We start from the raw sequence: 24,655 nt of genomic DNA, 5'->3' as shown, positions 1-24,655 counted from the left end.
GGCTCCTGAAGGGTCACCCCCCACCCTCCTGCGGGGGGAGTGGACAGAGGCTGGGCTGCAGCAGGGAGGGGGTTTATTGAGTTCACAGATACAGAGCAGGGTCACAGCTTGGAGGTGGCAGGGGTCAGGGGAGACACAGGGGTCCCTGGACTGGCAGCCCCTGCCCTTGGCCCAGGAACAAACTCCCACAAAAGCCCTTCTTGCTGGTTATTGGGGGGGCTGCTGGAACCTGGGGAGGGTATAAGAGGGCAGCCGCCAGAAGCCAGGGTGCACAGTACAGGGGCAGCCCAAGGCCTGCACACGCACACACACAAGGGCAGAGGCAGGAGACGGAGTGGTGGGCCGGCTCCCTCCAGGCCTCCCAGACCCCAAGGGCGGAAGCACAACCCCTGGCATGACCCGGCATGGACACGAGCGGGTGTGCTCGGGCCGCCCACATGCTGGGCGCTCAGTAGTCGGAGAGTGGATACCGCAGGAAAATGAAGACCAGCAGGATGCAGGAAGCAGCCAGGGCCGAGCTGGTGATGTTGAACAGTCGGGCCGTCTTGGCGTCCTCCACCGCACCGTTCAGGTCATTGAGGAGCTTCTTGTCCCGGACCTGTGGCCAGGAGGGCGGGCAGTCGGGGAGATGGGCAGTCAGCACAGGAGACAGAGGGCACGGGACCCCCGGGGCCTGGTCCTGGCCTGTGCCTCCCTGGCAACCAAGACCCTCCTTTGAGCACGGTCTGCCTCTGGAACACAAAGGTTGACTTTGTGGAATGTTACAGAAGTCAGTACTCAACTGTGACAGCTGCGAACCATAGCAGCCAAGGCCCACACAGAGCCCAGTGCTATGGCACAGCCCGCACAGCTGCCACGTGTGGGCTATGTGCCCTTTGGGCACCGGCCTGGGACCTAGCTCCCTGCTGATGGCCTGGGAGAGCGGCAGAAGGTGGCCCAAGTGCTCGCACGCTGCACCTGCATGGGAAACCCAGAAGAAGCCTCTGGTATCAGATCAGCTATGCTCCGGCCGTTGCAGCCATTTGGGGAGTGAAGCAGCCGATGGCAGATCTTTCTCTGTCTCTCCTCTCTATAATTGTGTCTTTCAAATAACTCAATAAATCTTCCGTAAAGTCCCACATGCCATATCTGGACCCACAGATGTTACAGCCACACAGCAGCCCCGCCAGGGTCATCACGTGGCCTAGCGGCTGTGGAACAGGCGACAGCGATCCCTGGGGAGGACACTGCCCGGGTGGGTGTCTGGGTGGAGGGATGCTGTCTGCCATGATTCAGAGTGTGACAGGCTGTGTTCTGATGTCTGGGCCTCCCCTGAGAGGCCCTGGGAAGACAGGTGGTGGATGGGCCCCATGGCCTTCAGGAAGGGACATGACGACGCAGGGAGGGGCTGGAGTCCAGCGTCTTGTAGGTCGGTGGGCAGGGCCCGGCCCAGCTCCCAGAGGCCACTCCTGTTCAGGGTGAACGCCAGGGCAGTCAGAGCAGGAGATGAGGAGCGGAGAGGAGGGAGGGTTGGGAGGAACGGGTACAGCATGTCCATGCCATGAGGAGGGAGGCACTGGGCCACGCACCAAGGGCGAGCGGTCAGCAGAACGGAGACCAGAGAAGTGCAAGTGGGTGGAGGGCAGGGAGGGGCAGCCGCCCGCCGAGCGGAGGAGCAGAGGACACGAAGATGAACTGTGGCTGGACACACGAGCCAGAGTCGTGGCTGTGTGGGCCAGCACATGGTGGGTGGAGCTGGACACACTGGGTCTCTTGCATTCAGCCATGGCTACCTGCTCAGCGACTGCTCTCTGCTGACCTGGCCAGGAACCGTGTGGTCAGGGCCGGGGCAGCAGCAGCCACGCGGTGGGAGCCAGTGGGTTCCCGTCCACGTGGGTGGACAGCACAGCTAAGGTGTCTGCAGGGCGGAGGCCCGGCATGTGCGAGCGAGCCTTGGCAGCACGTGGCTCCCTGTGGCTGAGGCCTGCGTGGACGTGGCACTCACCGGGTGCTGGCATGTGCGACAGGGTGGACAGTGGGAAGTTTAAATCTGTGGACAGGTGAAGGACACAGCTAGGTGATCGGGCTGAAGGAGAAAGCGGGGAGTGAGCTAGACGCAGCTCTGACTGGAGGAGAGGCTGAGGAGGGCAGGAAGTGACACAGGCAGGCCTAACCGTCACAGCCAAGCAGCAGACAGGACGGCAGACGGCTGAGGGAGGAAGGCGAAGACAACAGGGCAAGGTAGGCCAAATGATGGCCGTGGGAAGCCCCCAGACACGGCGTTGGTGGACGGACGTCAGCACACAGGCCAGGGGCTGAGCCAGCAGCACAGGGCAGGGGCTGAGAGGGGAGGACAGGGCAGACCGCTGTAAACCAGTAACAGAAGGGAGGGAGTGCAGGAAGAGGGAGAGGAGGAGGAGGAAGGCTTCTCTGAGCCAGCTACCCCACATGTACAGGCAGGGAACGGAGCACACACCCAGGTGGCTGCTGCTGAAAGTCCCTAAGCCACTAAATACCACGGGCACACGCCTGGCCACGGCCACCACAAACTGTTGGGCTGCGATCCTGTGGGCCACCGAGGAAGCAGAGGTCAGCTGGTTGCACAAGCTCTCAGTGTGGAAGGCCCTGGAGGACGGGCAGGCACATGAGGAGGTGGTGCGGGGAAGGTGCGCATCCCTGGGGGGACCGGGTGGATACGGGTGAGAAATTTGGTATTTTGATGGAAGACAGGGACAATGTAAGGAGTCAAAGCGAGTGGCTGCGGTTCTGTGGCTTAGTGTAAAGGGGCCGCCTATGGTGCCAGCATCCCCATGGGGGCCGGCTGGAGTCGCAGCCGCTCAGCTTGGGCCCCTGTACCCACCTGGAGACCCAGAGGAAGCTCCCAGCTGCAGCCTGGCCCAGCCACGACTGGCACAGCCCTTTGGGCAGGGACAAAGCACAGGCATTCAGGAGGAGGTTGGATCTGCAGATGGATTTGTGACGAAAGAAGAGGTGAGCGGGTGAACCCCGAGACAAGTAGCGGAATGAAACCCACAGACGGACAGACGGTAAATTAACATGTCACCGAGGGGAAGGAAAACAAACACGAATCCAGGGAAATGGGTGCATGGAGAGTCAGACGGACGGACGGGTGAGAAGGGAGGAGACAGGGCAGCAGAGCGGCCACCCTGGTGGTCGGGGCTCCAAGCTGTGGCAGTGAGGCCAGATGGACATGCAGACACGCTCAACGCACTGAACACAGGAGGGAAGGGACGGGGAGCAACCCCAGGGTCAGAGGCGCTGGGTCAGGGCGGCCACAACTGAGCAAACGGGCTTGAGGGCTGGGAGCCCCAGCAGGAAGTCACCGGGACCCTCAGGAGAGACGGACAGCGGAGGGGATCGGGACGTGAGCGTGGTGGAGAGATGGGCGAGCAGCAGGCAGAGAAAGCAGACCAGACGATTATGTGTGAACAGACGGACGGAGGGCTGGGTGGTTTTTTGGATGGGTTGACGGACATGAAGGAGGATGGGCTGGGATTTAAGGGTGAGTGGATGGGCGAGTAAGCAAGCGGGTGAAGGGTGGATGAGTGGTGTGAACAGGTGGATGAGTGGTGTGAACAGGTGGATGAGTGGTGTGAACAGGTGGATGAGTGGATGGGTGGGTTGGAGGGTGGATGGATGGGTTAGAGGGTGGGTGAATGGATGGGTGGGTGGGTGAATGGATGGTGGATGGATGAGTGTGTGGATGGGTGGGTGGGTGAGAAGATGGGTGGGTGGGTGGGAAAGGCTAGCAGTCAGCAAGGAAGCAGTGTTCTTTCTGCCCACTCCTTGGCTCTCATGCCCTCACCACTGGGCCCTTTCAGCCCAAGGTCTTGCTCAGGCCCACCCTGGTTCAGGCCGCAAGTCTCCCCTAGACCCTCCCTGCTGGGACCCTCCCTCACTGCCTCTGCCCCCTTGCCAGTGTCCACAGCCTTCCTGACCATGACTGCTGGGCCACCCAAGAGGACAGAGGCCTCGAGGTACCCGTGGGGCTGCGTGGGAGGCCTTCTGCTCCCCGTGACCCTGGCTGCAGGGAGGCCCTCCCTCTGGGCACACGGCCTTCATGCACCCATCACACCCAACACTGCAGCGCTTACATCCATGGGCGATTGTCAGCAGCAATCGGGTGCAGGCTTGAGCCAGAGGCGCAGCCCACGAGGCAGGCCTGGCTGCACAGCTAGGTTTTCAGGGAGGGCTGGTTACAGCGGCCCCTTGGGGCCCAGCCTACGTCTCTCTGCTTGCTAAATCACTATCTCACACCCCCATCTGAGACCCAAGGCACAGCAGCCCCTGCGGCCCACTGCCCTCAGAGTCGTCCCAGGCAGGCCCTCCACGTATCGGAGAGAAGCTGATGAAGCAGGAGCTGCAGACCCCAAGGCGGAGGCCTGGGCTGTGTGTGTGTGTTGTACGTGCACGGGGAGACATGCCTGGAGCCCCAATTTCACACCAGCACCCACAGGCCAAGGAGAAGCAAGGACTGACCCACGTGTGCATGGCCCTCCCAGCCCCCTGCCCACCAATCTGCCAGTGCAGGGGGATGTTCAGGAGGCTTGGAGGTGTTGAGGGCCACTGAATGCCAGGCCAAGGGGCCTGGCTGGCGTCCAGGCGCCGGCGTGAATGGAGAATTGGCTTTTTGTGTTCCTTCCCCAGAGACGGGGCTGAGAAAAAAGAGCCTGCAGCTCAGCGTCCCACAGCCAGCTCCCTGCCCAGGGCCCGCGAGGGCACAGCCCTGGCCTTCCACCCCCTTCCACCCCCACAGCCACCCTCGCGTGTACGGGCTCTGCTGGTGAACATGCAAGGGGCGGGGCTCAGCAAGATGGCATGGCCATCAGCCAGGACCCCGACCCAGGTCCACCCGTTCCCCAGTGGCAGGCGTTAAGCGATGGGCTCCTAGGTGCAGAGCCTGGGCTGACAGCTCTGCGTGCCCCTCTGCATGGCACACACCCCTCAGACAGAACCACCTCGAGTCTCTCCTGGGCTTCCGCCACCCCCGGGCAGCAAGACAAAGACAGATAGGACCCCCGCCCCCGCCAGCTCTCTGTCCCAGCCCAGACCTAGCACCTTTCTGGCCTGACCTACCTACAACCCACAGCAGATGGGCCAGCCAGCCAGCACAGCCTGAGCCTGCGGGAGGAGGGACGGCTTCCGGACAGGAGCCCAGGCGGCCAGGCCCACGCCTGCAGGCCACTGCACGGCCTGGCTCTGCCAGCCACAGCCTCGGCTGGCCCCTGCCGCCCACAGCGCTGAGGACCCTGTCTGTGTCGCTGCCATGGCACACACATGAACACACATGTGTACACATTCAAGAAATACACAACAGCCTTCATGCCGCATGCTCACACACTTCACACATGTACACACACATGCACGCACTCATGACCATACATGAGTTGTGACACATGCAATACAACACACACAGCTGTGAATATACTTGGTGCACTCACGGGCACACATGGCACACACGGCACACATGGCACACACGGGCACACACGGCACACACAGGCACACACAAGCACACATGGCACACACGGGCACACGGGCACACACGGCACACACAGGCACACACAAGCACACATGGCACACACGGGCACACGGGCACACACAGCACACACGGGCACACACAAGCACACACGGGCACACATGGCACACACAGGCACACATGGTACACACAGGGACACACATGGCACACACAGGCACATGCGGGCACACACAGGCACACGGGCACACACAGCACACACAGGCACACACGGCACACACGGGCACACACGGCACACATAGGCACACACGGCACACACAGCACACACAGGCACACACGGCACACACGGGCACACATGGCACACATAGGCACACACAGGTACACACGGCACACACGGGCACACATAGCACACACAGGCACACACGGGCACACACAGGCACACACAGGCACACACGGGCACACACAGGCACACACAGGCACACACAGGCACACACGGGCACACATGGCACACACAGGCACACACAGGTACACACAGCACACACGGGCACACACAGGCACACACGGCACACACAGGGACACACAGGCACACACAGGCACATGCGGGCACACACAGGCACACGGACACACACAGCACACACAGGCACACACGGCACACACGGGCACACACGGCACACACAGGTACACACGGCACACACAGGCACACACAGGTACACACGGCACACACGGGCACACACGGCACACACAGGCACACACGGGGACACACGGGCACACACGGCACACACAGGCACACACGGGCACACACAGGTACACACGGCACACACGGGCACACACGGGCACACACAGGCACACACGGCACACACTGGATTCTCACAGCAGAGTCTGCTGCTGATTATGGTTCAAGAGGATGGCAGGAGTGCCAGCTGTCCGGGCATGTGATGCGGGGCACGGTGGACGCGCAGAGATAGGTCAGAGGCATCGCAAGCCCCCAACCTTCCTCCAGGGGTGGCCTCAGCGGCCCCCTTCCCTCCTTGAAGCCCCCGCCTGGCTGAGCAGCTGCCATGCAGGAATGCATTTGGCCTTGGCTGACCCAGTCCGGGCTCAGGGGAACTGATGACCTGACTAAACATGAGCCAAGTCCTTGCTTCCGGAGTGGCGACGGAGGCTGGCGCAGTGCTGAGGGGAGGACCAGAGTTCCCCTTCTCCCCTTCCCCCACGCTGTCCGTGCCCACTGCCTCAGTGGGAGGGCTGGGGTCAGGGTCACCTGTGCTCAGCTCTGCCCCTAACCATCTCCTCTCAGGACGGATGTCCTGCTATCCCCGGTGCAGCCCTGCTCGTCGGGGAATGGCCTCCCATTGAGTGCCGGACTGGACATGCCCAGGCCGCTGCCCCAGGCTTCACCAGCCAGGGCCTGGAGGAAGTTTGCAGAGGTATCTCAGCTCACCCCTCCCTCCACAGCAGCTCCTCGTGCCCACCTCAGCTCTGGCCCCAGATGCCTGGGGGTAGCTGCTGGGCAGGTCCCACCTCAGATCACTGCCCCATACCTCCACGGCCAGAAACAGCCAGGAGTACCTCCCCACCAGCGGAGCAGGTGCGGGCTGCCCCAGCACCCACCCTGGCCCGGCCCCGAGGCTCACTTTGAGGGAGTAGGCCAGGGCGATGAAGCCGAGGCAGCAGAAGTTGAGGTAGACGAAGTTGAAGATGGACCACAGGTAGTAGTCATTGACCTCGCTGGTGTCCGGGTAGACCTCGATAACCGTCGTGGGATTGGTCATGGTCTTCTTCTCCGCTGAGTGCTTGCAGGTGGGGGGCGCGCCGGCCGCCCGCACACTGTCCGTCTTGCTGCTCTTGGACTCCATGGGGAACAGGGTGGGTGCCATGGGGGGCGAGGCTGAGGGCTCGGGGCCAGAGGCTGCAGGAGCCTGCAGCGCGGGGGGCTTGGACATGCAGGCAAAGCAGCCCTTGGGGGAACCAGCCGGGGGCCGCGGGAGCCAGAAGGCCCCGTCCAGGGGCACTCGGGCTTCCTGGGTGCCGTCCGTGGTGCTGGCCGGGGCTCCCAGCGGGGCTGGGCACTGGCTGGGGCCCTGGGCCTGCAGGGAGGGTGACAGTGAGGACAGGCAGGACCTTGGCACCCCCTCCCCAACAGCGTCTCCTGGGCTGCCCCATGGACAGCCCCCAGACTGGCGGGCCATCCCTGCCAAGGGAGCGCCAGCTGCCAGCCTGCCACCTGCCTCCCCCACCACCCCAGCCACCAGCGGCCACTGCCAGTTGCAGGGCCCTCCACGGCAGCCTTGGCAAACACACGGAGACTTTTCATCACTTCGCCATCTGCGCACAAACACTCCCTCACTGGCAGACACAACAGCAGCCTCCCTGACCCGCAGTGCCCCGGCAACACTGGTCCCACACTGTTGCCACAAACCCAGACTCTCCTCACCCCCATCTCCAAAGGCCCGGGAGGCAGACCCCCTAGGGAGGCCGCCTTAGACAGGAACTGGCCCCCTAGCTAAGCTACAAGAGGCACCTGGCGCGCGGGCCGCCGACACCGGGGCACAGACCCTGACAGTCCCCATGGCCACTAAAGCTGGGACGCCATCGCTGGAGGGGGTGGGGACCACAGCCTGGCGAGCATCGCACCCCGCCATCCCCCACCGAAATCGTTGTGGGACCCCAGAAGCGCTCAGTCGCGCTGAGCCACCCACCCCACCCCCCGGGGCCACACTCAGCGGGAGGAGCGCTTCTCCAGCCAGGTACCGAGGTGCTCGCGCTCTGCGCCACTCTGGAACCTGGAGCCCAAGCGGGGCGCGGGGGCTGGGGCCGGAGCTCAGTGGCTCTGCGTCCGGCCTGGCTCTGAGGCAGCCGCGGGACAGTGGGTCCTCACCTGCTGATGACTCCTGGGCGGCGGACCCCAGCGCTCGGCGCGCGTCCTTGCACCGTCCCGCGCGCCGCTTCGCGCTCTGTCCGCCGCCGATCCGCGTCCCTCGGCCGAACCTTGCGGGTAGGGAACGCGCGGGGCTCGGCGGCGCAGCTACCTCCCCCGCTCCCGCGTCCCTCCGCAGCGCCAGGCCAGCGGCCGCAGCCTGCGCCTGACTCACGGCGGCCTCGGCGCAGGCTCCTCCGCCTCCCCCGCCGCAGGGTGGGGGCCCGGCCGGCCGGAAGCACCACGCTGAGAAGTCGCAGAGTGGTCGCCGCCAGCCCTCGCTCTAAGTCCCCAGAGAGCCCCATCGCTGGTCTAATCCTCTACCCTGGAGCCCACCCTCTGGCTCCCTGCTGCCTTGAGCACCCCCTCCCCCGCCCCAGGGCCCGGCCCTTTTCTCCAAGTCTCTCCTCTGAATCCCCTCCCCCTCCCCGGCATCCAGTCCTTGCACCTGTCCAGGAAGACCCGGGCCTTACTAAGGGAGCCTGTGAGGTCACCAGTTTGTCCTCCAGCTTGCCCAGCCCCATTCTGTGCCCCTTCCTGTCCCTCACTCTGTGTCCCACTGAGTCTCTGGCCCTGACAGCCCCAAACTCTAACCAAAGTTTCTCCTCTCCTGAGGACCCTGCTGCTGCCAGCTCCTGGCGGCCCTGCGTCTCTACCCACACAGACCAGAACAAGCCCCTGCTCTGGCTAGTCAGCCTGCCAGCCACCGGTACAGGTGTCCCTGCAAGGTCCCCTCTGCCTCAGGGGGCTTGCTGTCCCGATCCAGCACACGCAATCACACACCCGTCCCTCAGAGCTCTACCCACTCACCCCGATAGCTTCCTGTCCCCAGCCCCTGACCCCAGTACCCTCTCACACCCACCTGCCTCTGGGACTCTCGGATTCTCACCCCTCCTCCCCTGCTCTAGGAGACCCGACCCTGTGACAGCAGCTTGTCCCTTCCTCGAGCGGCTCTCCAAGTGACCCTGCTCCATGTCCTGTCCTGCCCAAGCTCTGGGCACCACTCTGCCCTTTGTCCTGTAAGGTCCCCTGCCGTCCCCCGTCTCTCCCACACCCTCCTCCTCTCCCACATCCCGGGGCCCTCTGGGGGACCTCTCCCTAATTCAGCAGGCAGCGCCCCCAGAACCACCTCCTCTCCCCAGCAGCCCCGTCCCTTCTGGGAACCCCATTGCCAGGACAGACCCCGCCTCCTCAAGCCCCTCCCCTTCCCAGTCCCCACTCCAGGCCACGGGTCCTGGCACAGCGCAGCCCTGTACAGGTCAGGAACCCTCAGCGCAAACTGGATCTCAGATGTGGATAATCTTGGGTGGGCGGGAGCAAGCCTCAGCAGATGGCTCCCCAGCCCTCTCCTGGGCACCCTGGCCACCTCCCCAAGCCAAGGCTCCTTGGACCATGATGGGGAGGGGGAGACTCGGTGCTCCTTGCACTCAAGACCTGGCATGGAGGAACCCAGACTGGAAACGCAGGGCCAGATCCAACGAAAGCTGCCCTCCTCACTTGGAGCCGTGTCACCCCATTTCCCGGCTCTGCCCCGGGTAGGGGGCCTGGTCTGTCCATGGTTTGGTAGGTGTGCCCGAGCCTGCTTGGAGGTCACCAGGTCACCGTGCTAGGGGAGAGTGGAGGCCGGCCTTCTCCTGCCCCACACGCTCTGGGGCTGCCTCCGCTTCCCTGCCAGCCCTCACACCCCTGCCCTAAGCCACTGGGGCCTCCTCAGGCAGCGCAGGGCAGGAGTGCCTGTGTCCTCCCAGGGGGCCCTGCCCTGCACCCCAGACCCCTGGAAGGTTCAGGACAGTCTGTCCTGCGGGGTCGGGCTTTTGTGGCCTGACCCAAGGGATTCTGGCTCGGCTGCCAGTGCTCACAAGCTCCTGTTGCCCCTTCCAAACTCAGTCACTCCCGGCTGTTGCCGGCCAATGACCCCACCGGGTCAGCTCTGGGCCGGCAAGGCTGTGGCAAGCACCAGGCCACTCAGGTCAATGAGGCAGCCAGCAGCGCAGTCTGCCCCCTCCCAGCCAACCGACCAGATGGGTGGGCAGTGAAGGCAGGGGCCAGCAACCAGGGTCACTGCTCTGGGCAGAAGCCGGCTCTGGCTGTTGGGCAGGGTCTTTCAGGTGGTGCACTCCCTGACCCGGGGGCACAGCCTGGTGCTGGCTCCCAGCTCCCTCCCTGGGCCCTCTCCCAGCAGAACACACAGACACAGCTTAGAGGCCCAAACTGTATTCTCATGGCCTCGGGCCATCTTGTCCCCGACAATGCGTGGCCCCAGGACAGTCCCAAAGTCTACCTTTCCCTCCCTCCAGCTCCTTCCTACTTATCAGCGGGCCTCAAACTGCTGGCGTCCCTCAGGACACAGGGAGAGAGGAGACAGCGGGCAGGGGTGCCAGCTCCAGGTTGGGCAGACAGCTAGCAGGGAGGGCAGATTCTCAGGGCCTGTCGGGCGGCATGAGGCACAAACCCCTCACTGTGGGTAGGCGAGGCCCACGCATGCCCCAGCCCTTCCGAGACAGCAGCCACGGGCCCAGCTCAGGCTGTGGGCGGGTGAGTGTGAGTGTGAGTGTGAGTGAGCATGAGTGTGTGGGTGAGTGGAGGAGGGGGCTGGGAGGCCTGAGGTCTGGCCACCCCTTCCCCCTGCCCGGAGTCCGTTGCACATCTGCTGGCCGCGGCGCTGGCCGTCTAGTGCCTGGCGGCCTCCGCGAAGCCCACCCTGTTGTTGTCACGGTCGAACACGGTGTAGTAGCGGCCGATAAACACGTCGCCCAGGATCCAGAGGGGCCCGGCGGGCGGGGGTATGTCCATGCCCATGAACCCGCTCAGGCAGATGGTCTTGCCGCCCTGGGACACCTGTAGGGCCATGGGGGTCACAGAGAGGTCACGCCAGGGTCATGGGGGATCAGTCTGGGGTCGCGTTGGGGTCACGTGGGGCCCACCTTGAGCGTGTAGTCTTCAGCAGACAGGGTGTAATCTCTGCCTCCCAGCTTCACGGTGACCGCGGGCAGGCCGGACACCTTCTCACAGGGGATGATGTACTAGTAGGGTGAGAGCGGAGAGTCAGGCCGGAGCCCCACCCCCTCTTCACCCACCACGCCCTTCTCCACCCACCCCTGCCACCCCCTGGCCTCTCTCCACCCCATCCCTGCCACGTCCCACCACAGCCCCTGGCCCCTCTCCACCCAGTCCCTGCCACACTACTCACCCTCTTCATCCCACCCTGCCACGCCCCTGGCTCCTCTCCACCCCATCCCTACCACCTTCCACCACGCCCATAGCCTCTCTCCACCCACCCCTGCCACACCCCTCACCCTCTCCACCCCGCCCCTGCCACGCCCCCTGGCCCCTCTCCACCCCGCCCCTGCCACGCCCCCTGGCCCCTCTCCACCCTGCCCCTGCAACTGCCCCTGGGACTCACCTCGCCCTGGATGAGTGGCACTGCCCCGATGGCCTTCTGCAGCTCCCGCACCTCGTCCACGGGACCCACCAGCAGGGACGTGCCAGTGTCCACGATGGCCTCACAGCCCCCTTCACACAGGGTCAGCCCGTTGCCTACCACCAGCCTGTGGGGAGCATGGGTGAGTTCGTCCCACCAGGCCAGGGGCCCATCTGCATGGGCTCAGCCCTCCTGCCCCCGAGCCCGGCCGTGCCCACACTCACTGGTCCATGTGCACCTGCCAGTAGGCCTTGCGGGTGACGTTCAGGTAGGACAGTTGGCCCTGGTAGTACTTGGTGTCCACGCCGCCCAGCATAAGCTCACCCCCAGGCTGGGCAGTTGGGTCCCTGTGGGCAGGATGAAGCCAGGGGTTAGCAGCCCGCCCTTCCCAGGCGTGGGAGGACCGACCAGGAAGAACAGCCAGACAGCTTCCCCCAGTGGGTCCTCTTGCCCGTGGACCTGCCCATTTCCTGCAGCCCTGGCTTCCTGGGCACAAACTCAGCTATCGGGGTTCCCTGCCCAACAGCCTCCAGGGGTAGATCCAGGAGGGGGGTGAGCGTTGCCAGCAGGGTTTGGGGCTGGCATTCCAGCAGCAGTGGCCCCGGTGAGCAGTCAGGCCCAGAGCCTTGAGTGGAACCCAAGCAGACAGCAGGCAGAGGCCAGGAGTGACACAGGGCCGGAGGCTGAGCCCAGCAGGTGGCCCCCAGCTCTGTCCGCGACTCAAGACCTGCACCCTCGCCTGGCAAGAGGAAACCGAGGCACAGGTCTCCCTCCAAGGTCCCTTCACTTCAGGTCACCGCAGGCTTGGACCCCCTGTGTTGTAGCAGCAGCCAAGATGCTGGGCTTCTCAGGAAAGGCCACGAGGTCCGAGGCAGAGAAGGACCTGCGGCCCGGCGGCCGGCGCACCTGTCCAGGTGTGGGCCTTCTCAGCAAAGGGCAGCCAGTGTCCCGTCCCCAGGACGCCACGAGGTCCGAGGCAGAGAAGGACCTGCGGCCCGGCGGCTGGTGCACCTGTCCAGGTGTGGGCCTTCTCAGCGAAGGGCAGCCAGTGTCCCGTCCCCAGGACGCCACGAGGTCCGAGGCAGAGAAGGCCCTGCGGCCCTGCGGCTGGTGCACCTGTCCAGGTGTGGGCCTTCTCAGCGAAGGGCAGCCAGTGTCCCATCCCCAGGACGCCACGAGGTCCGAGGCAGAGAAGGCCCTGCAGCCCGGCAGCTGGCGCACCTGTTCAAGTAGAAGGAGAAGACGTTCTTCTCCACCAGCTTCTGCTGCATGAGGTTGTCGAAGACGGGCAGCACGTTGTTGACTGAGATGCGGGGATACGCCATGCCCAGGATGCCGTCGAACTTGGCCGCAATGAACGTGACACCCGGCTGCTTGGTGGCCTCTCCAAAGATCTGCCTCTCCACCCGGATGCCGCTGGATGCCGAGCAGGGCACCTGTGGCCGGTAGGGCAGGGGTCAGTGGGCATCCCGTCGCCTGAGCCCCACACCCGACTCCCAGCTGCAGGCAGCTGTGACCATGCATCCCAGCTCGAGGGACACCGGCTCAGCCAGCACGGGATGGCAAGACGGACAAAGCAGGCCATGGGGATGTGGGTGTGCCACAGAACTTAGAGCCGGAAGCCAGGACAGAGGCTGGCCACCTGCCCGCACTCTCCCTGTGCCAGGCTCTGCGGCTCAGGGACAAGATGCTGAGCCTGGGGGACTGAGGCAGCCAGGGCCACTTCAGCTCCTCCTCCAGCCCCAGGCTGAGGCTGCAGACACAAGCGGGCAGGATGTGGGGTGAGGGAGGGGGATGGGAGGCCAACATCCTGTTAGGGCAAAGCAACAAGGCAGAACCTCACAGTCCCACCAGCATAGCCAGGTTGGGAAGCCGGTCCCAGCCCTGCTCCCTGCCAGCTCCATGGCAGCTGCCACAGGCCCCAGACCCCACAGCTGACTCCTGCACACCCCTCTGCCCCAAGCCACACGACACTGCTCAGGCCGGAGCTTCCCTCTGCTCGAGGTCCACACATGAGACAGGCACTGGCCCTGCCCTGGGGGAGGACGGCACACCTCACACCTTCCCCGCCCTGGCAAGGCCGCAGGAACCCTGACTGACCCGATCAGGCGCCCTCCCACCCTCCCACTCACCTCAGCTGGTCACAGCCCCGCCCAGCCTGCTCGCACCTGTATTACCACCGGGGGTGGGGGGTGTCGCAACTTCCCTCCCAGCTCTGCTTCCAGTTGGCCTGCCCCTCTTGCTCACCACAGCCAGCCCCCCGCATCCCTCCCACCCCAGGGAATCTGACCACCCTCCAGGCCTGCTGCCACCTCTCCCCTACCCCAGAGCCAGGCTCTCGCTTCCCCCTACCCCAGAGCCTCGGCTCAGACTGTGCCCATGCTGGGCAGGCTCCTGGAGGCCACAGCCATCCGGCCTTTGCACATGCATGCAGGAAGGACCTCCACCACAGCCCCTGCCCTGGGAGTGGCCCAAGGAGGACTGACCGACACAGTGTCCTGGCTTAGGTACCCGGAGAGGCTGCCTGAGCCATAGTGGATGTCAAACGAGGTGCCATTCTTCACGTAGGTGCTGGACTTCTTGCTGTTGTACTTATGGTGCATCCCTAGGGGGTCAGAGCGAGGCAGGGGCTGTCAGCAGGCCCCCCGCAGGGAGTGACACCCGGACACGCACCCTGCTGAGGGGCCAGGCGGCGGCTGAGCAGGTGGGCTGCAGCCAGGTGACACTCACAGCAGGCAATGTCCAACAGCTTGCAGTGGACGGAGGGGACCCACAAGTTGGAAGAGCCGGTGTCGAAGACAACGGTGAAGCACTGGGGGGGCGTGCCAATGCCGATCTCCCCGTAGTACTGGGCCTGGGAGACGCAGGCTGTCAGCTCAGAGCTCAGCCGGGACCAGGGGCCCTGGGTCGGCCCCGCTGGCCGAGCTGGGTCGGGAGGGGGCTTCCCTGGCAGTACAGGCACAGCATTTGGGCCTGGCTCCCACTGCTGCCCCTCCTGCCTGTCACACAGTCAGAGGGACTGGGCCAACCATGTGTAGAGACAAGCCCAAGGTCAGCCAGAGGCACCTGCAGCCACATCCAAGTCAGGGGTTCGGACCCAGCTTGGATGATAGCCCCAAAATCTGGCCTTGACATCCCCTTCAGTGCCCGTGGTGAGTGGGGGCAGCCGGGGAGGTCACCCCTATTTGGAGCCCCCAAGAGGGGTCCTGGATGGAGCCTAGGGCATCATGCCCCACCCCCACCCCATGCCAGCCGGGGCATCGGGCCACTTGACCCCAGGGAGAAGCCTTGCTGACTCATGACCATGAGACAGTGACTCAGCAAGGCTCCATTGTGGGGGGGACCATGAACCCGCCAGCAGGGCCCCCAGCTCCCCCCAGCCTGTCACATGGTTGAGTCTCGAGCTTCCTGTCCCGGCCAGGCCTTGTGCCAAGCAGGTCAGGGAGCTCAGCCCGCTCCCCCAGCACGCAGGCCACACATCCCACACCCAGGGAGACTGTGGCCCAGAGCCCTCCTGGCCAGGCCAACCAGGCCCAGCATGCTGTTAACGTGGCTTCCAGAATGTTCCACTCTGAGCCTGTCTGCTCCCTGAAGGAGCAGAAAGCATAACGGAAGAGAGGCAAGGGGTACAGGGACTGCCTGCAGTGTCCCCCTGGGGGTCGCAGGCTGCAGGATTGGAAGGCCTGCCTGGGCAGCCTCCAGGGCACTAGACGGCAGCCGTGAGGACTGGGCAGGAGCTCAGCCACAACTGTTCAACTGTTCAGCGCGGGCGGGGTGGGGGCTGGGTGTGCAGACCCAGTGTCGCCACCCCTCCCCCAGCCCCAGTAAGTGCTCCTCCCGGCCCCGGCCGACGCTCACATCCATGTAGTTCTTCAGTATCTCCGGGATCGGCTCCTTGCGCCCCGAGGAGGGTTCGTGGGAGTACTTAGAGATGGGGCCCTGAGCAAACGACTCCTGCATGGACCCATGGGCCACCAGATCCTCCACAGGGCCCCAGGCCTCCGACATGGTCCGACGGATGGACGTGAACTTGTATAGCGGAATCCTATCGGGATAGACAGGTCGTATCAGGATGGAACTCCTGTGTTGTGGCTGCCACCTGCCACCCTAGACACCCTGCAGGGCCAGGCAGCAGACAAGGCCCAGCATGCTCCCTGACAGTGAAGGGTGACCCTCCCCAACCCAGGGGCTCAGGCCCACTCTGCCACCCCATCCCCAAGTCCCTGCTCTCCAGCTGCACCTGCCCTGGGCTCCTCCAGGATGGAGACTGGGGCGTGTCAGGGCCTGTCAGGATGGCCTGCCACCTCCAAGTCCTCCACGGCCTCCTGCGGTACCCAGCCTGCTAGCCACACCTCCCTGCACAGGCACTCCAACAAGGCGGTCCCCACTTTCTAGTCAGCACAGGCCCCTCAGCCTGACTGTGGCCTTCTCCCCACAACCTCCGCGTGTTTCCCCAGGGCACCCACACTGCCACGAGCACCCTCCACGGGCCCCAGCACTGCATGGGAGGATGCATCAGGCTCAGGCTGTCAGGTGTCCTGCGGGCTATGCCGCCTGGGCCCAGCCCACGGAGAGCCCTTCCAGCTTTCAATCACGTGGACTGTGCCGAGTCCAAGGTCGTAGCCGACTATTCCTGGCACAGCAAGGGCACACTCCAGGAGCCAGCTTTATTGCCTAAGAGTGAGCAGGCCGGGCAGTCCTGGGTGTGGCCAGGGACCAAGGAGGCAGGCGCCGGGAGTCCCGTGGGGCCCAGGCCATTCCCAGAAGGCCATGCCGGAAGTCCCAGCGCCTTTGTCTGCTGCAGCCTCTGTCCTCCTGGAAGAAGGGAGGCCCGTGGGTGGGGTAGGCAGGGCTCAGGCAGGCTGGCAGGCCCGGGCAGTGCCTGCTTCCTGACCCTGGCTGCCTCGGAGGAGGCTACAGCCTGGAGGCTCAGGCAGGCTCCGACCCAGCCCCCTGCCCCTCACCGGCCCAGAGAGCTACCTGGGAGCTCGCCCACCTGTGTGCGCAGTGCAACAGGCCTAAGACCCCTCCTCACAGGGGACAGGTGCTGGGGCCTGAGGGACACGAGCCCTGCCCCAGGGTGGGCTGCCTGGGCCATTCCCGGATCCCTCCTTCCTTTGGCTTCTGTGGGACTCCCTGGTGGAAACAGCCCAACTCTAACACCTGTCTGTCTGCCCCCTCCTACCTTCCCTCCCTGCCTCCCTGGCCTGCCCCGGGTCAGGGCCTCCCCCTGGCTGGGTGGGCCCCAGGGCATCCGGAAGCAAAGGCCCTCGGGCCAGGGCCCCGGCGACCTCCGCAGCTACAGAGCCGGCGGGCGGCACAGGTGCACAGCCGCACGGGCGCACTGGCGGGGAGCAGGGGACGCCGGCGCGCCCCGACCCCCACCAGCCGGGCCCCGGGGCTCACCTGATGATCGCGGTGGCGGAGGTGGCCAGCAGGCCGAGGGCGAGCAGCAGGAGGCAAGGGCTCTGCATGGCGGCGGCGGCGGTGGCGGCGGGCCGACCCGGTGGCGCGCTTATAGCCGGGATGACGGCGCAGTCGGGCCGGGTCAGCTGACCGCTTGTTTGCCCCGGGGCTGGTCACGTGGCCGCGGCCCGCGTGCGCGGGGCGGGACTCGGCGGCCTGGGCGGGACGACGGGGCGGTGCGTCCGGGCGGGCGGCGCGCAGGTTCCCGTGTGCGCGCAGGGACGCGGGAGGCACTCCCGGGAGACCGACCTCCGCTCCACCTTCAGGGCAGGTGCGGGGAGGCTTGCCACGCCTGCCCCTGCGCCTCCGCAGCGCAAACCCAGCATCCCAGGGCCTCGCTGGGGTCCCGGGCCCCTGCGCCCCTGCCGGTTCCTTGCAGTGTCCAGACCCTAACCCAAGCGAGTTCAAAGGATACGGAAGGAAAGGAAAGCGGAGCCGGGTCTCCTGCTGGGAGTTGGGGCCTGGCACTGGCTGTGCTCAGGCCTGCCTGGGCGCTGGGCACTGAGTTAAATGCCAGTCAGAGAGGCCAAGGCTGCCCAGGGAGTTGGCACAGGGGGGCTGGGCCCGGAGGACATTCAGCCGCGGGGGGCTCCAAGCCCCCCAGGCAGACCCAGTTTGGTGGCCCCCAAGAGGTGGGCCTGAAGTTCCCAGCGGTTTTTTTTTTTTTTTTTTGACTCCGTTACCTCAAGTGCTTGGCCCCAGCCCAGCCTTCCTCCAGTGCTGGCCTGTCGCACGCCACGGCTGCTCTGAAGCCAGTGAGCCACTGTCCCTACCTGTCCGCAGGTAGGCAGGGTCCGTGGCAGGCCTGGACCAGGAGCTGGCCAGGGAGTGGCCCCTGCCGCCAGCCAAGCACCGAGTGTGGCCGGTGCACCCACTGGGGGCCGAGGGGATGGTCAGCCGAGTGATGGCTACCGGAGGCTCGCGTGGGGTGTGGGGCTGGTGCTGGGCTGGGTTGCCCCTGAGGGCTGTGACCAGTTCCAGAGCTGCAGGGTGTGGGAGGCTTGTGGTGCCTGTTTCCCCACCTTGTGGCAGGGGCCAGATGGCCACATGTGCTGTGAGTGCTGGGAGCCCCCCACCCCCACCACCTCCCGCCCCACCTTTGGGGCTCTTTGGCAAGCAGAGGCCTTTCCTCCCCCTCCCTGTTTGTTTGTTTGTTCAATAGAGAGGCAGAAAGGGGAAGAGATGAGAGCCCTTCAGGCTGCTGGCTCCGTGGTCAGTGCTTGTGCCAGGTTGGTCTGGGCCGGCTGGAGCCTGGAGCTGGCACCCAGCACCTGCTGCCTGCCCTGGGGTTCTGGGCAGGGTCCAGCCTCTAGAGGATGGGGGCTGCTGAGAAGGGAGGTGCCCACTCTGCCAGCATCTCCTGAAGGCAGCCAGGGAAGAGAAGGGTAGCCTGGCTGTCTGGAAGGCCAGAGAGGACCAGGAGCTGCTGCCTTCAGCCTTGCTTCGTGGGACCCTGAGCCCTGAGCGGTGCACTCCAGCTGTGCCAGTGTGATGCTGTGGTGGGCTGATGGAGGGGTGGGTGAGAGCCGAGAGGCCTTGCCAGAGGGGTGGGGGCTCCTGAGCAGAAGGCAAGGCAGAACTAGGAGGCTCTTCTGGGGAGGGGGGACGGAGCTGGCCTTGACACATGTGACTGGGGGCAGTACAGGTGACAGGAAGGAAAGTGAGAGGGGTAGGGCCCAGGGGTCTGGACAGGTGCCCCCCCCGTGGGTTGGTTGGGGTGATAGGTGAGGGACCTGTGGCACAGTGGGAAGGCTGAGGACAGCTGGCAGGAGAGGACCAAGACGAGACAGGAGGGCTGGGTGGAGACCAGAACAGTGGCCAGTCCAGTCTCAGGAGATCAGAGCACTGAAGGGGCGGAGGATGTGGGGAGGCTCTGCTGGAGAAAGGCATGCTTGCAAGCCAGTAGCAGCAGGTGGCTGCGGGAGGGGCATGGTGGGAGCTGGGTCTGGACCTAGGGCCTGACACTGAGATGGGCTCAGGGAGGGGAGTGTTTCCCCTCCCCCACAACGTGTAGTCAGGCTGGGCAGCCGGGTGTGTGTGTGTGTGTGTGTGTGTGTGTGAAGGGGGGCAGGGCCTAGCTTAACAGCCAGTGCCTGTCTGCCTGCCGCCCCCTCACCGCCCAATTCCAGCCACAGCCAAGCCCCGCGGCTGAGCCAGGGTGTGAACGCTTGTTGCTGTCTGGAGGGTCACCCACGGAGACAACAACCTGAAGGAGGTGGGAGATGAAAAGAGGGCTGTGTCCTGGGAGGAGAGCTCTGTCTGTCCACAGCACTCAGCCCGCTTCCAGTGTGCGCTCCCCAGGGACAGGCCACCCTGTTGAGGCGCTGTGGCCGGAAGCCCGTGGGTGGTTGGCAGGGATGCTGAGGGCACAGCTACCTGTACTGCACCTGCTCTCAGCTGGGGATCTGGCATTTGCTTAGAGAACACACACACACACGTGTATGCGTGTTCAGGCCCCAATGTGACACCTGTGGCAGGCTTGCGGGAGGTGGGTTCTCCCAGGGAGCGTCATCGTGGGAAGCAGGTGGGCGGGACTGAGGCAGAAAGTGGTCTCCAGGAGCTCCAAGGCACTGAGTCACCCTCTGCCAGCTCCTGCAGTGTGAGTCACCCCCAGGGAGGCCAGCCCACATGGCCCCCCGGGAGAAAGGGGCCCCAGCCAGGGGCCTGGGCTTTTGGTTCGGAGTAGCTGAGGAGGCCAGGGAAGGGATTAGCTTGGTCAGCTAATCCCAGGGAAGGCCAGGAGGGTCAGACTGTGAATGCGGGGGAGGGGTGCCCAGACAGGTGAGGGGAGGGGAAGCAAAGGAGAGAGTAGGGCACTAATGGGGGCGCAGGAGGCGAGCTCAGCTCTCATGTGGTGTCCCAGCCCAGCTCCTGGCATTCCCAGGGCTCTGCACAAGAGCTGAGCCCTGCCCCCAGAGGGTAAACCCTGAGCCCCAGCCCTGGAGGACAGCAGATGATCACACGGGCGAGGTGGACACTTGCCTGGAGGCCCCAGCACCCAGGGACCTGTGATCACCGCACAAGATCAGGCCTCCTGCTAGGACACTGCATCAACCTGTGTGTGCTGCCACCACACTGGGGGGGAGTCACAGGACTTCAGACCAGCACCCCCAGGGGAGCTCAGTGGGGCGGTGTACTAGGGGAATAGGCTGCCTTAGACAATAAAGCTGAACCCCTGTAAGGGAATAGAAGTAGGACCCACCCCCGGTCTGTGCACCCTAGTCTGGGCTGTCCTTGCCTGTCCTGACAGCTGCACGAACTCAAGCAGTCAGTTGCATGCCTGTAGATGATCAATGGCTGGTGCTATCCTTGGGGGATCATGGCAGGGAAAGTCCAGGCCTGGGCAGAACGCACCTGCCCCCTTTGCTCTACATCTAGGCCAGCAGGAACACACCCAGAGAGCAGGGCATCGCAGATGGGATGAAACTGTCAGGTGAGGTGGTGGGATGGAGCCGTCAGGTGAGCTGGGGGGATGGTGGGATGGGGTCATCAGGTGAGCTGGTGGGATGGAGCCATCAGGAGAGCTGGTGGGTTGGAGCCATCAGGAGAGCTGGTGGGTTGGAGCCATCAGGAGAGCTGGTGGGTTGGAGCCATCAGGTGAGCTGGGAGGACGGGGTCATCAGGTGAGCTGGTGGGATGGAGCCATCAGGAGAGCTGGAAGGATGGAGCTATCAGATGAGCTGGGGGGATGGGGTCATCAGGTGAGGTGGTGGGATGGTGGGATGGGGTCATCAGGTGAGCTGGAAGGATGGAGCCATCAGGAGAGCTGGTGGGTTAGAGCCATCAGGTGAGCTGGGAGGATGGAGCCATCAGGTCAACTGTGGGGACAGGGTCCTCAGGTGAGCTGGTGGGATGGAGCCATCAGGTGAGCTGGGAGGATGGAGCCATCAGGTGAGGTGGTTGGATGGAGCCGTCAGGTGAGGTGGTGGGATGGAGCCATCAGGTGAACTGGGGGAATAGGGTCATCAGGTGAGCTGGTGGGATGTGGTCATTAGGTGAGCAGGTTGGTTGTGGCTCCTGGGTGAGCTAAGGGTGGAGGGATGGGCAGGTTTTCCTGCTGGGCAGCTGCATGGTTGATGGTGTGGCCCCCAGTTTAGCCTGCACTTCCTGTTTTGGGTGCTGCAAGGCTCCTGAGCATCAAGAGAATTGAGCAATTCTTGCTGGCTCACCCGGAGAATGCTCAGTGTGGTCACATGGATCCAGCAACCAAGGCTCATGTGCCAGGACAGCTGGAGGGAGCCTCCTGTGGTCCCCCAAAATCCTCATTCGTCTCTCAGCTGTGTGCAGTTGAGCTGCAGCACCCTGCTTCCTCACTCAGGAGTGGTCCACCCTGGAGCTCCCCATACCAAGCCCATGACCCCATCACAACCTGGCCATGAGGGGTTGTGGAAGGGAGAGGAAGCGGATTTCTGGGCGGCTCCTCACCCAAGGAGAATATTCTGTGTTCACACAGGCCAGTGCCTACCTCCTCTCGGGTGGAAGGGTGGTGCTGATCCCTCTTTGGCAGCTGAACAAACAGGTTTGGGGCTTCAGGGCCCCCTCCCTCTGGAATGGTAACTCCGAGACAGGAATAGAATGGTGTGGACTTGGAGCCGGGTCCTGAGTCCTGAGTCTGGGGGCTGCCCGAGGGTTTGTGGGCTGGAGCAGGGGCAAAGTGGAGTAGTCATGGCTCCCCCTGTAAGGGCCCCCATCTCAACATAGCTTTGGAGACTGACACCCCTGGCCATGAGACCCCAGTGGGCATCTTCTCCCCACACCTCAGGCTTCTGCTCTGTGAAATCGGATTGCAGTGTAGGTACCGTGCCCAGTAGGCATGGTGTATAGGCACAAGTGCTCACAGAGGAACTGCCCCTTGCCCCAGGGTCACACCCCGGGAGGATGAGTGGAAGGTCTCTGCCTGCTGGATGAGGAGGTGTGGGAGGAGCTGGGGGAGGACATAGTGCTTGGGGTGGAGGTCAGGGTGTAGCAGTGTCGGGGTAGGGGCTGCAGCCTTCTTGGCATCTGAGGGTAGAGACTCGACTCTTGACTCACATATCAGGATGAAACTGGAAAGAGGGAGGCCTGTGGTGTGCGGGCTCAGGAGCCCCACAGCAGACAGGGGGAGCCCAGGACGCCCTGGGGGGGCTCTGGGGCTGTCCATGGTTCTTTACATCAGGGCTTGAACCCCCGCTCTCCTCTCTGTCTCCCAGGGCATGCCACATGGCTGGTATCCTACCTCCACTTCCCATTCACTTGTGCCCACTGAGTCTGGAAACTGCTGGCCAGGGCAGGAGAAGGCCTGGGTCCTGGGCGCCTCTGCCTACCGGAAGGCCCCTGTGCCTGCTGGGACTGGAGACAGGCAGCTCCTCAGAGACAGGGAAGAGGCACCATGGGAGACCAGCGGGGACAGCCAAGTGGAGGGTCCTGAAAAGGCAGGGAACAGACAGAGGAAAGGGGGCCTGGACCCTCTCAGAGCGTTAATGTGAGGCTGGGCGGAGCCAGGGCAGGGAGGTGGGCAACCACAGTGGACAGCAGAGACCAGGCAGAGGCAGCTAGTGGCAGTGGACTGTGTGTGTGTGTGTGTGATGGGTGGGAGGAGCTGTCTGCAGACCCCAAGGTTGGAGAGACCCCACACAGTGAAAGGGCAGGCCTCTGTCAGCGCTTGACCCTGGTGCCTGCCACCCGCCACCTGTTGGTCTCAGAGCATGTGATGGTCTGGCAGCAGCCCGCAGGCCATTTGGCAACTTCCTTCCCCTTCCAGGTTGGTGACTGTGGTCCCCGTGTGGTATGCCACCCGCAAAGGGGAGTCCTGTGGTCCTCGTTGCCCCTTCAGGCCTTCACGGAGGTACTGGCCCTGGGCTAAGGCAGGGCTCGGCTGAGGCTGATTTCCGCCCAGGGGGCACACCTGAGCACAGCAGTGGGGGACTCACCTAGGCACTGGGTGGAGGGGGTGTTCATCCAGGCACTGGGTTTGTGGGGGAGCTCACCGAGGGGCTGGGGCGGGGGTGGAAGGGACAGGCCCAGACCACTGGTAGTTAGTACTCTGTGACGGGGACATGCGCCAAGAACAAGATGGGGCTGCAGAGCCACTGTGGGGGCCAAAGTGACAGGGACAGGGCCTAGGCCCAGCAGGGTGCAGGGTCACCTACAGGTGAGGACATAGCTCCCACAGGTCATGACAGGACACAATCCCCACGGGTCATCGCAGGACTCAGCCTCTATGGGGCACCGCAGGGCATGGCCCTTCCATGTCAGCTGCCCAGGTAGACCAGGGCTCCCCCTCACACTTTTAGGCCACAGCCCCCAACTCTCCCCATGTGCATGCAGTGCCTTCACCCCCAGCCCACTCCCACACCCAGCACCTCCCCTCCACCGCCCCGGTACCCCAAAGTCATGCCCTTTCCCCACAGCCTGATGAAGACATCTTCAGAGGAAGTTGCTTCAGGCCCCCTGACTGCTGCCTTCCTTGCCAAATTCAGCAGCCCTAGGGCTGACAGTCAGGGTGGGCTCCCCACCCCCAACCCAGTCACGGGTTCCACTGACAGCCACCTGGACACATGACTAACCCTGACACATGACCAACTTTGTCCCCAGAGTAGCTGACCCCTGGCCTCTGAGCTCTTGGGACCCAAGCTGGATAGGCTCAGCACGGGCGGCCCTTTCCCTGCAGCCAGGCTGGGACTCGGGACACCCAGCCCGTCTGCCGCCACCCCTGGGAGCACCAGTCACCCCATCCTCCTGCCGGGGGACCCCTGGTTGTACTTGGTCTGTGCCTGCCCCGCCCTTCCCTGCTCAAGGCTCTCCTGTCTTGCCCTGGGCTAAGAGAGCCCACAAAGGCTCCCTTTGACAGGAAGCTGGCTCTGGACCCTGCTGCTGTGGGTGTCAGGTCAGGGACACAGGGCTCGAAGAAGGAAGGAGGGGAATCAGGCGGGAGAAGAGAGGGCGGGCCCTTGAGGAAGGACCTGGAGACACAGGGCAGATGGATGGTGGAGGAAGCAGCCCTGACCACTCCCAGAACACGGGCCCCTGGCTGCCACAGGGCTCCTGCAGCGGCCAGGTCGGTGCGGTGACCAGCGGATGCATGTCACAGCCAACTGTCCCGGTCCACCCAGGACTTTCTCTGTAGTCAGACTGAGCCAGCAGCCGGTCAGCTGACCCATCCTCCCAACTCTGACCTGAAGTGACCCCTGGACGGCTGCAGCAGGGCCTGGGAGCTGCCGCCACCGTGGCTGCAGTCTGCAGGGTACAGCAGATGGTACGTTGAGAGAGGCAGAGCTGTCAGCACGGGCAGGCACGTCGGGGCTTAACCTGGGAGTCTGTATGGCCTGGGCATGTAGTGTTGCCCCCCTACTGAGCCCTGGTGCCCCTTGCTGGCTGCAAGTACTTGCCAGACATGTGT

General features: G+C 64.3%; 2 protein-coding genes across 2 annotated transcripts; both read right to left on the bottom strand.

The window, feature by feature from the left end:
- Positions 1 to 230: 230 nt before the first annotated feature.
- On the bottom strand, positions 231 to 8,695 carry IFITM10 (interferon induced transmembrane protein 10). Its single transcript, XM_058664138.1, has 4 exons — positions 8,555 to 8,695; positions 8,352 to 8,498; positions 7,108 to 7,560; positions 231 to 598 (listed from the first exon to the last, which is right to left on the bottom strand). Exons 1-4 carry the CDS (start codon positions 8,693 to 8,695, stop codon positions 449 to 451), a joined length of 891 nt encoding a protein of 296 aa, XP_058520121.1. The 3' UTR covers positions 231 to 448.
- Positions 8,696 to 10,588: 1,893 nt separating this feature from the next.
- CTSD (cathepsin D) lies at positions 10,589 to 17,370 on the bottom strand. The gene is made up of 9 exons (XM_058662681.1): positions 17,218 to 17,370; positions 15,670 to 15,856; positions 14,542 to 14,665; positions 14,298 to 14,416; positions 13,033 to 13,247; positions 12,036 to 12,158; positions 11,794 to 11,938; positions 11,315 to 11,413; positions 10,589 to 11,228 (listed from the first exon to the last, which is right to left on the bottom strand). The coding sequence occupies exons 1-9, from the start codon at positions 17,283 to 17,285 to the stop codon at positions 11,061 to 11,063; spliced, it is 1,248 nt and encodes a 415-aa protein (XP_058518664.1). The 5' UTR covers positions 17,286 to 17,370; the 3' UTR covers positions 10,589 to 11,060.
- Positions 17,371 to 24,655: the final 7,285 nt, after the last annotated feature.

Source organism: Ochotona princeps, chromosome 4 (genome assembly GCF_030435755.1).
Source record: "Ochotona princeps isolate mOchPri1 chromosome 4, mOchPri1.hap1, whole genome shotgun sequence".
NCBI classification, from domain to species: domain Eukaryota; kingdom Metazoa; phylum Chordata; class Mammalia; order Lagomorpha; family Ochotonidae; genus Ochotona; species Ochotona princeps.
Note: the sequence above shows the minus strand (reverse complement) of the source record. Positions and strands in the feature narration are given on the sequence as shown.

Excerpts from the sequence above, each read along its gene's own strand:
- IFITM10 (XM_058664138.1), bottom strand. The coding sequence starts at position 8,695 with ATGGGGCTCTCTGGGGACTTAGAGCGAGGGCTGGCGGCGACCACTCTG. Across the intron at positions 7,561-8,351 it reads CGCCCAGGAGTCATCAGCAG|GCCCAGGGCCCCAGCCAGTG; the intron begins GTGAGGACCCAC and ends CCCTCCCTGCAG. Across the intron at positions 599-7,107 it reads CCCTGGCCTACTCCCTCAAA|GTCCGGGACAAGAAGCTCCT; the intron begins GTGAGCCTCGGG and ends TCCTGGCCACAG.
- CTSD (XM_058662681.1), bottom strand. The coding sequence starts at position 17,285 with ATGCAGAGCCCTTGCCTCCTGCTGCTCGCCCTCGGCCTGCTGGCCACC. Across the intron at positions 14,666-15,669 it reads TACTGAAGAACTACATGGAT|GCCCAGTACTACGGGGAGAT; the intron begins GTGAGCGTCGGC and ends TGCGTCTCCCAG. Across the intron at positions 14,417-14,541 it reads GCTGTTGGACATTGCCTGCT|GGATGCACCATAAGTACAAC; the intron begins GTGAGTGTCACC and ends CTGACCCCCTAG.